Here is a 15,322-nt window from a genome sequence, read left to right as displayed (position 1 = left end):
CCTACCCTCGCCCTCCATCTCTGCTGACAATTCACACCTTTCTGCAGTAGCACATTTACAAAATCATAGAAAGCCTCCCATGTCATGGAGAGAAGTGCCAGACACACCCCGAGGAGCGCGGCCGGAGCCTCTTACCGTTCTGAATTCGCGGGCATGGTGGGGTCAATGGAGACCATGGCGTCGTCGGTGGTCAGCAGGGAGATGGTCGTGTTCCTGGAAAACACCCAAGCCCGTGTTTTCGCCTATAGCGTGCTCTAGGATGTACACTTGAATATACACATGGGGCCAGAGCCCTGAGACAATCAGGTCAGTCCCGGGACCAGCCTGACCAAGGTGCGGTGGGATGGGAAGGGTGGGAGGCCGTCCCCAGGGCATTGAGACTCCGTTTGTAAATGAAATTAAACAGCTGCGTATAATCCTAAGTGCGTGTAGATGCTGAAATACTTTAAAATGGGAATGGGAGCAAGTCTACTTTATTGAGTTGGGAGATTGTTTTTAAAAAACTGTGGTAAAATAGGAACTAACATTTATATCAGCAGATGACGAACTCATAGTTTGTCTTTCCGCTTCCAGTACCTTTGGGAATCCATCTGAACTGCACAACTCTCTCCTACAAAATAGTTTTAAATGGTTAGGATGAGTCTTCCTCCAACCTCACATCTTTTGGGGCCTCTTGCAAGCTGTGTTACCTCAACCAAGTTAGTCTCTGATCTTCAGCTGTAAATTGTTAAAATCTGTGACATAGAGGTGATACTCAAATCCCAGGGCTGCTATACAGAATACTGTGTATATATATTTATTTATTGGCACATTGCTTCATATATGGTGCCCAAAGATGCCCCAGACCATGGGCTATTTTGGCTGCTAAAACTGCCATTTGCTGCACTTTCAGACGTGTAATTTCATCTCCCTTTTCTCACCTGTCTGTGAAAAACTTCAATTGCCCTTCTCTACCTCCGTCCTAACTTTAAAGTTAATCCCTGAGCCAAAGCTACTCCTGCTCACCCTTTACAATCGGAAAGTTTGCTGATAATTAGAAAATTCACTGGCTCGAACACACTGTTGACTTAGGACATTAACTCCTGGGGGACTCTGAGGACTCGATAAGGCAGATCACTGGTCTTTTCAACCCATTTCTGAAGTCAGCCTTTCGCCCAGTGTTGATCTGGGTCAAGCCCCCTGGGTAGAAAAGGCACCTATGGGGTGATGTGGGGCTGGGGACCAAACTCACACACAACCACCCCGCTTTCTCCAAAAGTGAATGAAGAAGTGAGAGGAAAAAACCCACACTCTTTTTTATTTATTTGTTTATTTTGAGGAAGAGTCTCGCTCTGTCACCCAGGCTGGAATGCAATGGCATGATCTCAGCTCACTACAACCTCTGCCTCCAGGGTTCAAGCCATTCTCCTGCCTCAGCCTCCCAAGTAGCTGGGATTACAGGTGCTCGCCACCACGCCTGGCTAATTTTTGTATTTTTAGTAGAGACAAGATTTCACCATGTTGGCCAGGCTGGTCTCGAACTCCTGACCTCAGGTGATCTGCCCACCTCGGCCTCTCAAAGTGCTGGGATTACAGGTGTGAGCCACCGCGCCCGGCAGACCCACAGAAAAACCCACACTCTTAGGAGGGCGGTTCTGTTTAATTCAGCCCGACGGTTTCCTCCTTGTGGATACAGCCATCACCTGTGGAGGCAGAGAGGCCCGGAGGGCGGCTGAGCCTCCCTCGGGATTCTGCGCATTGATTGATTTGGAAGAGCCCCATGTAGAAGGCCGGTGCCTCGGGCCCTTCAGCGCCTCTTCCCGCCCCTCCCAGCCATCCCGAAAAGGCGAGGAGGCCGCGTGGCATCACCGGGCAGAGCCCGCAGCGCGCACTCACCGAGGCAGGCCGGTGGCGATGCAGAACAGGTCCATGATGTCGCTGGAGTTGCAGTACTTGCTGAAGATTACCTGCAAAACAGAAGCGCGGTGAGGCGGCAGCGAGGGCGGCGGGTCTCCCTGGAGACGTCAGACGCCAAGTGCTTCTGCTCCGGCTCCAACCTGAAGGTTCGTTTTGAAAGGAAAAGCTGTAACTCTAGGCATTGGAATGTCACAGGCTCATCTTTTCATTTGGTTGATGCATGCGGGTGGTGAAAAATGTCATTGTCGTGTTCAGTGGAAAGAGTTGTGAAAAATAACAGCGATTCCCCCCTTGCCCACACGCCTGTCGGTGACATGGTTATGGTGAAGGCGCATCCCCTGGAAGGGGCCAGGCAGGACTGACCACCTGGGGTCAACACTGTCGCTTGGCACCGGGTCTTCAAGTATCTCATGGGGGCTATTCTGTAAATAAAATAAAATTCAAGTTCATTAACTTCAAAATAATAATAATAAAAAAAGGCCGGGCTTGGTGGATCACGCCTGTAATCCCAGCACTTTGGGAGGCAGAGGCGGGTAGATCACCTGAGGTCAGGAGTTCCAGACCATCCTGGCCAACATGGTGAAACCCCGTCTCTACTAAAAATACAAAAAATTAGCCGGGCGTGGTGGCAGGTGCCTGTAATCCCAGCTACTTGGGAGGCTGAGCCAGGAGAACCGCTTGAGTCAGGGAGACGGAGGTTGCAGGGAGCCGAGATCCCACCATTGCATTCCAGCCTGGGCAACAAGAGTGAAACTCAGCCTCAAAAAAAAAAAAAAAAAAAAAAAAAAAAAAAGACTGCCTTTCGGTATTTGGGGACTGAGGGACCGAGGCTGAATGACGAAGTCGAAGAGGGGAATCACATCACAACAGAACCGTTGAGGATTCTGGGCGCCCGCGGTGAAATTGGCGCCTGCAGAGAAACACCACCTACACACGGGATGGCCGCGCTCGCTCCTGAGTGCCGCCCGGGCTGTGGTGGAAACGCCAGGTTAGCATCCACGTCTTTTGTCCAAGGGGTCCCGGGCATGAGTCTTGGCTCTCAGGGAGGGGGCATTTCGAGCTCGGTGAGGGTGGGGCTTCTCCAGGGCTGGACAGAGCGTGGAACAGGCCACGCCGAGGCCCCGCCTTCATGGCAGTGGATGCCTCCCTGGACAGTTTCCCCGGTTCCTGGCTGCCAACGCAGCTTTTCTTTCCAGCACAAGTCCCTGGCGTGGGGGAAACGCAGGCCTAGGAAGATGGTGATTTTTCGGTGCCCAGCGCACCATTTTTTTTTTTTAAGCTAAGATTAGTTTTCTTTTTTCTTTACTTGGAAACAGTGAAATATAGAAAACAGATTTTTTTTTTTTCTGTGACTAACACCATTTCCTGTGGGCTGCTGAACTGGCAACAATAAGACAGTAAACAGCACCGCGCCTTGCCCGTTATCCCCACTGGTATTTGCCCCAGGGGTAACGGTCGGTCAAAGGTGGCCTGTGTCATTGCGTGGTTCCTGACGTCTGTGGCATCGGCTGTATCCCTGGCTGCCTACGCAGCTTGGTCCTGGCCATGCTTGCACGGGTGCAGTATCCCCTTCAGCGGCCCCCACTTTGGCCTCACCCCATTTCCCCCACATCCTTCTTTGCAGAACTCTGCTGGCTCCTCCCAGAGCTCCCGCCTCTGGCATGTGCTTCTCCTCCTGTGTCCTGGTTCCTGGCCTCGCGTGCAGAGGCTGCTTCTCCCAACCCCACTGCCGAGGAGTCCTGCACTTGGCCCTGGGTGCCAGGCCCTCAGTTCTACCATGGCACCATCCTCAGCCAGAGTCACAGTTCATGCCGTGGCCTCCCAGGCTATGCCTGTGGAGTTGTGGCGTGGCAGAGCCTGGGCTGGGGTCGTGGCCATTTTCCCACCAAGACAGGACAAAAAGTGGTTCCCATGTGGGCCCCTGTGTAACTCCCTTCCTTCCGGTGTGGCGGACTTACTTTGGGGGTCTATAGACCCCAGTCTGCAGAGGGCAGGGGTGGAAGAAGAGGAAGGCAAGGAGGACTCTTTCTTTGAACATTCTGGATCTGGAGCTTCTGGAGAAGCAGGATGTGGTTTGCAAGGGGCCTGCTAAGGAGGTTGGTGTCTTCAAAGTGTGCTTCTGGCCCCGGCTCAGGGATTCCCACGCAGTGGGTCCGGGTTGGGCCCTGGGAATCTGCGTTTAACTTCTACTGGGTTTCTTGGATTAGAAGCCACTGCTCAAAGATGTGTTTCTAGGGTGTCTCCCTCAGATGAGTGGGGTGGTCCTGCAGGAGGCGGGGGGCCCGGTGGTCCTTGTGCTCCAACCTGGGTGGCCGTAGCAAATGACGCCTTTATAAAGTCCTCGCCCCACCCTGCCCCACTGGGTGCTTCTCCTCATGGGCACGAAGGGCACCACATCCTGTCTCAGCCCCTTGAAGTGCACAGGGGATGATCTTGGAGTTAAATTCTCTCAACACACATCTGGCAAGACCGACTCAAATCATGGCTTCTTGGGCTGGCTTGAAGGGGGTGCACCTACCAGCAAGACCTCAAAAGGTGAGGGGAGGGTGATTATGGAATCACAGTCTCTTGGGACTGGGCAGGCTCATCTGACTTTACTCAGAAGGGAAGTGGCTTTGCCAAGGGCACAAGGCTCATGGGTCTGGGGCTTCTCCATCTCAGGAGCGTGGGGCCAGGCAGCCCAGGGGTATCCTTGACTGCTTCTCACTCCTGGGACTCTCAACTCAACTTCTTTGAACCTAAATTTCCTCTGCTGTAAAATGGGCCAAAAAAGGGGTGGCTGTCATCTACAGAAGCTTTTACTCCGATGCCCCCTGGAAGGTTCTGCACCAGGCTGGAGGCCAGAGCTTGTGATTCAATGCAGAAGCTTCGAGTCCCATGGAAAATGACCGCAGTAAGCACCCCTGATGACTGACCCCCAAGCGCAGACTCCTGGGGACAGCTTCTGATGGCTTTGCTCAGATGATATTCAGACCCTGCCAGTGGGCTGCCCAGGTCTTCCAGGGCTCTTTTCAGTTGAGGAACAGCCGGCTTCATGAGGCTGCAGCCCAGGAGCCAGTGGAGAATCGGTTACAGAGCACTGAGTGGAATGAGTGAGGAACGCTTTACTTTTTGGCATCATGCGTGTCATTGTACTGTTGGACTTTCCGGCTCTGTTATGAAGCCCTTTCCCTGTCTTCTTAAGCTATCAGTCACCTTTAACGACCTAGATTTTTTGTAAACTGAAATGAGTAATTTTTAAGTGATGTCTGATTTTCACCATCTGCTCTCCTTCCTCCCCAAATTCAAACTTTTAAGGCTTTACTTTTTGTGGCAATATCTGCAAAGGTTCCGGAAGGATCTGTCCTCCTTCTTGCCAGGATATAATTGGGGAAGGTTTATGCAACCGAGCCTGGGCTTGAAAGATGTGCGTGAGAACGACGCTCATTTGCTGGGCTGTGACCGCTCTTGAGGGGCCGAGGGTGACTGTGCAACGTCCATACCCACAAAGTCCCCTGGGGGAGGGTAGGGGCTCTCAGGGTCGCAGCCTCCAAGATGGGAAAAAAGGCTCTACTCTGGCAGGCCAGGGTTTTGGAATATCGTGGCGGCCTTGAGAAGAGAAGCGTTCATCAAATTTGTAAGTACTGCCGGCGAAATCTGGAGGAGAGCTTTTTATGCTTGGCTTCCTAACCTTAGGATAGCAAATAACAGAGGCTTTTAAAGGGTAACTATGAGGTCTTCCAGCAAAACAAACTGAAAAAGGCCTGTATGGTATGGTGGCACTCTTGCCACTTCTATGCAAGCAAGGATGTCACACCTGGGGGACCAGCCTTATTCTGCCATCCAGAATAATCTCTCTTTGAGATTATGTTGGAAAAAAAGGTGGGGAGGCTGTCAGGAAATTTGGAATAAGCACAAAATTTGGCACTGGCTGTCTCCACTGGAGAATACAGCTGCATCCGTTTGTAAGTCCATTTCAACATTGCTTCACTCCTTATACATTTAGGGTTCTTGGATTTCTCTTTTGAACTGGTCGTACCTTCTTACCAGTTCCCATTTGATTCATCAGTTCAGTAAAAACGTTTGACACACGGTCATTTGAGATCTGGATGAGAGTCATGACTTCAGCTTTTGCTGTTCATCAGTCTCCAGCGGCGCCAAAGTGGGTGCGAGTCTGGGCATGAGGCGTGAGCCCTAGGGACGGGGGCTCGGACAGCCGCGCTCTTCGCTGGTGTCAGAAGCACCCAGCCTGATGCTGCTCCTGACTGTGGGAGGCCAGCCTGGCTGCAGCTTCAGACCACGGGAAGACCCCCAGGCTGCCTTGTCAGGAGGCCATAGGGCTTCCTGACCACATGCTGAATAATTTTGCAAATCCTTTATCCAGAAACGAATAGTGCAAAAAAAGTTGATAAAATGAAATTTGAAAATGGGATGCAGAGGCAGCAAGATTAAGGGAAAAACGAAAGTTTTATATTGGCTTCCGGCTTGCCAGAGAGTCAGGGCTGGAGCTTACGAGAATGCACGGCAAGTCATCACAAACCCTTTTGTGTGGTTTGACTGGCAGTGCTGTGATATTAAAGCAAGATGAGAGAAACAAATGATGAGACAGAGGGCGGCTCCCCCACTGGAAATTGATGCCTCTTCATAATCAGCTGAGACCTGGGAATGTCAGCGGGAACGTCACTGTCTGGGAGCCCTCATGCTGCCTGCATTAGAGAAGGCTGACACTTACCAGGTGCCAACCACAGGCAAGTGCTAGTCTAAGATGTTTACACACGGAAACCAAGGCACACAGAGATGTGTGTGGCTCCCCCGCACCCAGCCAGAAGTGTACATCAGGACTGCATCTTGGGCCACCAGCTGTGGACCACACATGCTTGACCACAGCATACACTGACTCCCGGATTATTTAATGTCTATATCCAAACGAGCCTCCTTCTAGACACCATGTAACGGAAGGAGCAGTGGATTTGAGAACAGGAAGCCCTTTGGTTAACCAGTGACTCCTTTTGTCCAAGACTTCTCTTTCAACCCTGTGGGCAAGCGCATAACCAGTGGGAGCCTCAGTTTACCATTCTGTAAATAGGGTTGATGGTATCAACTCCACCTGCCTCTTGGGGCTGTGATAAGCAGTAAGTGAAATGACACATTTGAAAAGAATTACACAAAACACTACTGGTTTGACACAAAGTTCAATTTTATATCATTTCAGTTGCCGTGAATCTCAACGTCCCCTCTGGTTGCAAATCCTATGATTTTCACACAAGTCTCTAGGAGGTCTCTGAGTGAACAAATGCACCTAGAAAAACTTTTCGCCACATTTTGTCCGGCACCCACTGTTATTTCAGCAGGAATTCGAGTGCACGATCTGCAGAGTTTCCGGAGCTGGGAAGAACGAACACTTAGCTTCTCTGTTCCCACTGTTTCTTGGGGAGGGCGCTGCCTTGACCTTCAGAAAGGCAGGAATGGAGGCCTGGGGAGGGGTCCGCAAGCGGTGGGTTCACAGCAAGACAGTCCTGCTGCTTGTTGGGGTTGATCAGCAGTTAATCCAGAGAAGGAAGAGAGCTACGTGTCACTCAGGCACACGGTTTGACTGGATTCCTGGCTCAGCTCATGGTTGGTACGGGCCATGGCCCAACCCTGTCAGGCAGTGTAGGAGGGCACAGGGGACCCGGGGCTCTGGTCGGTTGTACCCTCTTGCTTTGCCACCAAGCCTATTGTCAAGGTAATGGCCCCATCAGTCAGATTGGCTGAGTGGGGGTCTTTCTGACAAAAGTCCCTCTAGATCACCCCTTCCAAGTGGGGACCCAGGAGGGAGACCCAGGGTCACAGTGTCCACCCTGCACCCATGACAGCACACGGGACCTCTGCCGGCCAGCTGTCCTGCGCATGCCTTGCGTCCTGCTAACCCTGCCCTGTCTCCATGGCCAAGGGGACTGGAGCAGGGGGCTGCCTTCAGCCCCCATGGCCAGCTCCCAATCACACTTTTTTGGGGGAATTTTACTGAGAGATGTGGAGCTGGTGGTGGCTGTCGGTGAGCCAGGGTCGCATGGATTTAGTGCCGGGCTGGCCACACTGGGACCCTGAGAGGTAAAAAGGAGAAGCCTCAGGAGAAAGCACAGGCAGGGGCCCTGAGCCCAAGGGCAGCGGAGGCTGTGAGAGGCAGGGGAGGGGCTGCAGGCTGCAAGAGCCCAGGCTCCTGGCACCCCAGGTCCTGGGGATTTTTCTGAAGACCCCTCATCCTCCTTACAACAGTCTCTCACTGAGCCTGCTCCCTATACCCATCGGCCTCTGCAGCAACACAGATCTTCTTGAACTGTCTTGAGAAAGAGTCTGTTTCTTGCAGTGAGAAGCATCTTGACTGGCACACTTAGAAGAAACAAGGCTGGAGTTTGAGGGTCTGGCCTTGAGGGGGCTACGAAACCTACGCCCAGGGCCTCTGGGTTAAGGGACAGGACAGAAGGGTCTCTCATGGGTGGGGGGTGAGTCGTTTCCGAGTCCAGAGGCATTTTCCTGGATTTGACTCTATTTTATCAAATAGAGTGTTCTCCTGTCTCCTCTTGGGCCCTCCGTGGAAAGGCTTATCAGGAGGTTGTGGGAAGGGTTCCTTAAGATCCCCATTCTGAGCCCCACATGGTGCTGCTTGCAGGGTGAGGCCGGGCCGGAGGAGGGATCAGAGCTCAGGCTGGGGCAGCAGCTCTATGACCAGGTCTCCTCCTCGTGAGGCTGAGAAGAGACACTGGGTCCAGAAGGAGGAGCTGCAGCTCCTGGGGGGTGCTTCATGGTCTTCCTGTAAAACCAAGACTCAAGTAAAGGGATTTCTGAGAGCCCCGGAGCAGCAATCCACCAGGACTCCAGCCGCTGAACGCGAGGCGTGATTTCAGTGTGAGCTGTGTGGGGGGGAGGGGAGACGGAGCGAGGGATGAGGTGGCTCAAGGTTCCGAGTGGAAATCGTACTTGGAGGATGCATGCACTGAATGGAAAATAGGAGACAGACTCGATGCCAGCAGCAGCCTGCGGGCAGGCATTCCAGAAGGTTCTTCCACCTACTGAGCCAGCCTGGCATTGACACTTCCTCGCCCGCAGCCTGTGGGGAGGAACCAGGGCTCACCTTGGTGAATGTGTCCTGGTGCAGCGCGATCCCCTCCTCGTGACCTGGATCTCTGGGGTCCATGGGACTACAGCTCTCCCAGCTCACCTGTGCGTTTTTATCTGAAAGGTGCAGTGTGAAGCCCAAGGCACCCGCATGTTCCAGTTTGGAGGGGACTTGTCCGGTGAGATCCTTCTAGTGGAGGATCCTTCTGATCAGCGCGAGTCCACTGGGCTTCAGCCCAGACACGCCGAGGGGAAGTGGCTGCCATGCCACGCTGCCTCCCTCAGCCCTGTCTGTGCATCCTGATCCGTGGTACCTGCTGTCATGCTTGCCTGTCCCCGTCCCACAGATGGTCCTGGCTGCCGCACCTATTTCCCCCGGGAGGTGGCCACTGGAAGAATGCTGGCTGCACATCCGATGCTGTTTGCCGTCCATCGGTTCTGATTTTTGGAGCATGCATTGACGGATATATGGCCCCTTCCACATACGACTTCAAATTCACACACGTATTCACATATATGAAAACTTTCTTTAGTTTAAAGAAAGGCTGATTCCAATGTCCAGCCTCTGCTTTCCTTCTGCTTCTTGCCTTTCCCTTCTTTAAGGTGGTTGTCCAAGGAGCCATGGGAAGACGGTTACCCAGAACTGGGTGTCCTTGGTCCCAGCCTGGTCTCCTACTGGGGCAGGCAGCTCTCAGAAGGGCATTGAGGCTGCGGAGGAGCCAGGCAGGAGTGTGGGAGGAAGATTTTATTTGGGCTCCAGATAGAAAATGACTTTTCACTGTCTCTGCCCCATTTACTCTTGCCATTTCAGCATCTATTCAGTCCAAATGTGGCTGGCAATGGCTGCTGAGAAAATTATTCCCTCTTCAGAGCAATTAGGAGCTGGGCAGAAGGGCTGGTAATAACAGAGCAGAGATCTGCAGCCGGCAGAGATCCCGACAAACCCCTCACGCCCCCAGGGCTCTGTGTTGAGTCGGCTTCCGTTGATTCCACACCCGGAAGGGAAGAGCAGACCCTGGTTCATTTTTCTATTTCTATTTGAGGAGCTTCCTTGCAGCTGCCACGAATATTTCTTGCTGGGTTTGTCAGACTCTAGTTTGGATTGGCACAAAGTCAATGACCACTGGAAATTGTGGGTTTCTTGCACAGACATTTGTGGTGCTACCTAGAAATGCTCCAGTTCCTGGACGAACAAGATAACTAGGCTGGGCTCAGTGGCTCACGCCTGTGATCCTAGCTCTTTGGGAGACTGAGGTGGGTGGATCACCCAAGGTTAGGAGTTTGAGACCAGCCTGGCTAGCATGGCGAAATCCCATCTCTACTAAAAATACAAAAATTAGCCAGGCATGGGGGCATGTGCCTGTAGTCCCAGCTCCTCAGGAGGCCGAGGCAGGAGAATCACTTGAACCTGGGATGTGGAGACTGCAGTGAGCCAAGATCGTGCCACTGCATTCCAGCCTGGGCAACAGAGCAAGACTCCATCTCAAGGAAAAAAAAAAAAAAAAAAAAAAGATAACTGGATGGCAACTGAGGTTTGAGTTGAGCATGATATAGGCTGGGGAATGAAAAACAGCAGCAGCATCACAAAAGAACAGTGTTGATGTGAAACACTTAGGGGCTGGGTCGTGAGGACAGTTGGAGGTGCCTCCCTAAGACAGTGCCCTCTCTGCGAGGCTGGCTGCAGTCTTTTTCACCAGAGAGATGACCCCATAAAGCTGGTAAACCAGGATGGCATTAGTTTCCTCTCCAAATCCCTGAAAATGTTTGTGTTACCTTTCGAAATCATTAAAAAACATATCTATGTCAGGGAAGTCATGCTTTGAGGTTGGTTGTTGTAAAACATGCAATTATGTTCATTGTCTTGCTGTTATCGCTTACATCGGCTGACATTCTTTATTCAATTGCCTTAGCAACAATTTTTACAGAGCTTCTTTGAACTTGGAGTAACGAATCTGGAGTGAAATTTTCCTCGTTATAATTATTCTACAAACTTTCCCCCCAAGTGGTTTTAAGTGGCTAGGGCTGAAGATGAGAGCCCAGGCATGTACACAGCACCACACTGAGCTCCTGCAGGAGAGAAGGGCAGCCTGTCTTTCCATCACACTACCCTTCCCCAGGAGGGAAAAGTGGGCTCTGCTCCTCGCCAAGGGCAGCTGGTTAATGAGGCCGGACACTGGGCCCCATGGAGCTCACTGCTGGTGCCCGTCCTGCTGTATTCACACGGCTACTGATCTCAGCCTCTCGAGCATCTTACATTTCACCCTGCCTCATATTTTTATTTACTCTTGTAACTTGATGATGATGTTTATTAATTATAAATGTCAAACTGACATCACAAATCTCCTACCCAACCAAAATAAGGAGGACTGATTTCTAAGAGCAGCTGCATTGGCCTCCAAGACATGGAAGGCAAATACTAGTGACAATCACATTGACAATCGTGAGAAGGTGATGCACTGCCCCACACTAGAGACGAGCCAGATGCCCTCCAATGGGCGAGCGCTAAACTGGGGTCCGCCCACAACATGGAACACGGCTCAGCAAGGAAAAGGTGCACACAACCACTTGGATGGATCTCAAGGGAATGATGCCAGTTGAAAAAAGCCAGTCTCAAGAGGTTACATACTGTGTAATCCCATTTATATAATATTCTTGAAATGACAGAATTGAAGAGATAGAGAGCAGATTCATGTTCACCAGGACAGGGTGCTGGAAATCGAGTTAGGGATGGGGTTTTGGAAATGGGTGCAGGTAGGGGATGTGGTTATAAGAGGGAGCCTTGTGGCGATGGAATGTTCTAGACTGTGACTGTGGTTGTGGATGTAAGAGTCTACACAGGCAAGAACATTGTGCAGAACTACTAAGTACACATGCTCAAGTGAGTACAAGTGCATTAGGCTGTTCTTGCATTGCTATAAAGAAATATCTGAGACTGGGTCATTTATAAAGCCAATTTCTAATTGGCTCACAGTTCTGCAGGCTGTATAACCATGGCACCGACATCACTGTGCTTCTGGGGAGGCCTCAGGGAGCTTTCACTCAGGGTGGAAGGTGAAACAGGAGCAGGCATATCACATGATGAAGGGAGGCGTGCACACCTGTGAGGGAGAGAGAGGAGATGCCTTCTACCTTCACACATAAACAACCAGATCTTGCAAGAATTCACTATCTCAAGGATAGCACCAAGGGGATGGCACTAAACCATTTGGGAGAAACCCACCTCACAATCCAGTCACCTCCCACCAGGCCCCACTCCAACACTGAGGATACCAATTCAACATGAGATTTGGCGGGGACAAATATCTAAACTACATCAGCAAGTACAACTGGAGAATCTGAATCAGATAGGGGCTTGTCTCACTGTCAATACCCTGGTTGTAAGACTGGGCCATAATTTTGCACGACAGTCCCAGTAGGGGAGACTGGGTGGAGGGTACACAGATCTCTCCGTTGTCTTTCTTACGGCTGCATGGGACTCTCCTCTTATCTTCAAGAGAGTATCTGAGATGAAGTGGCGGCACTAACGCAGAGGCAGTGAGGCTGGCGCCGTTCGGGCCTGTGTATCCACACAGCGCTGTCGGAAAGCAGGTTGGCGGTATTTGTGCCCTTTGACTCAGAGTCTCATTTCCAGGAATGGCTCTTAGGGACATAATGAAGATAAACATAATAATAAGAGCATTTATTAAGTGCCAGGCGCCATTCTGGTGCTTTCCACGGACGATCTAATCTAATCTCCACTGCACCCCCAGATTTATACCCCAACCAATGCCCTGTGCTGCCCTGCTGCAAGCAGAGATGCTCACTGAGCGTGTTCCTCTGGATTATTCACTGCAGAGAAATGGAATTAAGCTGAGTATCTCATAAACAATGAAGTCATTACATTTTAGTGATCCTCCATGATGGAACTTTATAGAGGCATTAAAATCATGTTTTTGAAGACAATTTAATGCTATATTGGAAACCGCTGCTGATGTAATGCTGAGTGAAAATGATCAGGATACAAACTTATGTCAGAGAAAGCCACACACACACTTACACGCACACCCTCCTAAATGCACATCTGCATGAGAACACCAGCAAGTGTGGTACTTCGGTGTTAACAGCGGTTTTCTCTGGGTAGTGGGGGATGAATTATTTTCTCCCTGATACTGTTCTGCATTTTTCAAAATTTCTGCACTGAATATGTAGGGTTTTTATAACCAATAAAAAAGTTCCCTAGCTCTGGAAGCTGAGCTTAGAAATTGATAACAGAGCCAGCCTACGAGCATGCTGCACTGTGTTTACATAAAATTCTCATGGGAGAAAAAAGGTCTTTACCATTTTTATTTGGAAGAACACTCTTTGGCATTAAGCCAAGCAGCTGAGAAAATTAAACGCCAGTTAACCAGAGGACAGAAATCGGAATGTAAAGAGTGTGTGTCTGGGGGTAGGAGAGAGGCTGGTGGTAGGAGAGACGGAGGTTCCTGGAGGAAATGGGGCAGTCGGACCTGGGGGAGGACGAACAGAATCCGGCATGGAGGACAAGGCGGGGCCCCTCCTGGGAAGGGAAGGGGAGAGGGCTCCACGGTTCTGCACTGGCTACAGGCGCGTAGGCAGAGCCGTTTTACAAAGGCCGGGGGCTGGAGGGAGGGAGGGGAGGAGCAGCCCCCACCCTGTTCTTCCATCCTGAGAGTCACGTGGAGTTCTGACAAGAAGCCTCATAGCCAGGCCTCACTCCCCAAGGGCTAGGACTCAGCAGAGTGTTAAAGTTTCTCACGCCACTGTACCCCAGCCTGGGCCACAAATGGAGACCCTGTCTCAAAAAAAATGTCTAAAGCTCCAGCATTTCCTACTGGCCCTCAGATCCATGCATCTCCTACACTGTGGAAGTGGATTTTCAGTGATGAGGAAGGGTGTGGTGTCTGGGGGCTCCAGGAGAGTCCAGTGAGCCTGGGCAGGGGTCCCGCTTGGGCCACTCAGAGCACGCTAGCAGGGGGCCAGCTGGGACTTGCTCCTGGTCACCTGTGTTACCTTGAGCAAGGTTTGGGGAGGGGGAATCTGTCAGCATGGATTCAGATTTCATTTCTTCGTTTCTATATGTACATCTGCTCTAACTCTTTCAGACATTAGTTGCAAAGCAACACACTCATTGTGTAATAACCTAAATATCGACATGTTCAAGGACGACGCATTCTCTTTGGGGTCGAGTCCACTCAGTGTCTGTGAGGCCATTCGTGACCACTGTCGTGAGACCTGAATGTTTTGCAGATGTCCTGCAGGCCAGCGAGTTGCAGGGCAGTGTTGCCCAGGCATCCGGGCTGGCCCACGTCTGCAAAGCGGTGCAGGCAGGACCCTCCTCACTCAGCGAGGAGGGCAGTTCTGGATTTGGGGGCCACCGTGACAAACTGAAGCAAAGTGATGCAGACACTAATGTGAGCCTATAGCTGCCACCTCGAACCCCCAAATCCAAATGTGGAACTCATAGAAGAACCCTCTTGTTCTCATTAATTCTCTCCTTGGTGCCACAAATGCAAATTTATGAAATAATGGAAACCATTATGATTTGCCCAACTGTTTATATATGCTTCATATGTTAGGCTGGTATCACAATTTTGTGAGGAAAAGGGTTCAGTTGCTAAAATTGTGCAAAGGGCCGCACTAGACTCATAGAGCATCAGGGTGGAGGAGGCTGTGGGCCTGGAGGTGAGAACAGTCAATCGGCGGGCTGACCTCTGCTACCGAATGCTCCTAGCTGGCTCTGTTCCACCTGGGCAGGCCTGGGCTTGGCTAGGTCGGTGCCATTCGGCTGTCTCTTATCTCCAGGATCGCCCTGGTCAGTTGTTGATGTTGTACACTGCTCTAGGTGCAAGAAAGGCAGAGGAGTAGGAAGAGAGGAGGTGGAGATGTGGGTTCAGTTCCAGTCCCTCTTCCTACCAGCTTGACCCAGGGAAGATTTCTTCACTTTTCTGAGGCTCTGATTCTTTGGCTGCAAAGCGAGACAAATCCTACCTCGCCCACAGGAATGTTGGGAGGATTCGTCATACAGATAGAGGGCCCGCTACACATTACTTACTCCGTTGAGTGGCAGCCGTGATTACAGGAGGGGACCCTTGAAACTCATGGATCCTCCTCCTCCTTTTCCCTTCAAAGGCTGTTTCGCAAGCAAGTAGCACCAAGGCACGTGGCCTTAACTTCAACATGTCAGCATTTCTGGGTGTTTCAATAGCGTATGGGACAAAAGCCTGTCTTAACTCGGAGATGCCACCGCACAGCAGGCTCTGATTGCTCTGACTGACCTGCTGAGCCCTGCATTGATTAGCAGCCACATCCAACTGTATCCACAGTGTGACGGAAGCTGGAGGCCACATCAACA

At 51.3% G+C, this 15,322-nt stretch overlaps 1 protein-coding gene across 5 annotated transcripts in view; it reads right to left on the bottom strand.

Moving 5' to 3' along the window:
- PDE9A (phosphodiesterase 9A) overlaps window positions 1–15,322 on the bottom strand; it is a 123,461-nt gene that overhangs the window by 87,490 nt on the left and 20,649 nt on the right. For all 5 annotated transcript variants that reach the window (XR_010138894.1, XM_024239428.3, XM_024239430.3 and 2 more), the window contains exons 2-3: window positions 1,876–1,946; window positions 136–213 (exon numbers count right to left, since the gene is read on the bottom strand). Coding sequence is in view for 4 of the 5 variants with exons in the window: in XM_024239428.3 (XP_024095196.1) it covers window positions 136–213; window positions 1,876–1,946 (149 nt within the window). In the remaining variant the exon portion in view is untranslated. The remainder of the gene's footprint in view (window positions 1–135; window positions 214–1,875; window positions 1,947–15,322) is intronic.

The sequence above is a fragment of the Pongo abelii genome, chromosome 22 (genome assembly GCF_028885655.2).
Source record: "Pongo abelii isolate AG06213 chromosome 22, NHGRI_mPonAbe1-v2.0_pri, whole genome shotgun sequence".
Taxonomy (NCBI): domain Eukaryota; kingdom Metazoa; phylum Chordata; class Mammalia; order Primates; family Hominidae; genus Pongo; species Pongo abelii.
Note: the sequence above shows the minus strand (reverse complement) of the source record. Positions and strands in the feature narration are given on the sequence as shown.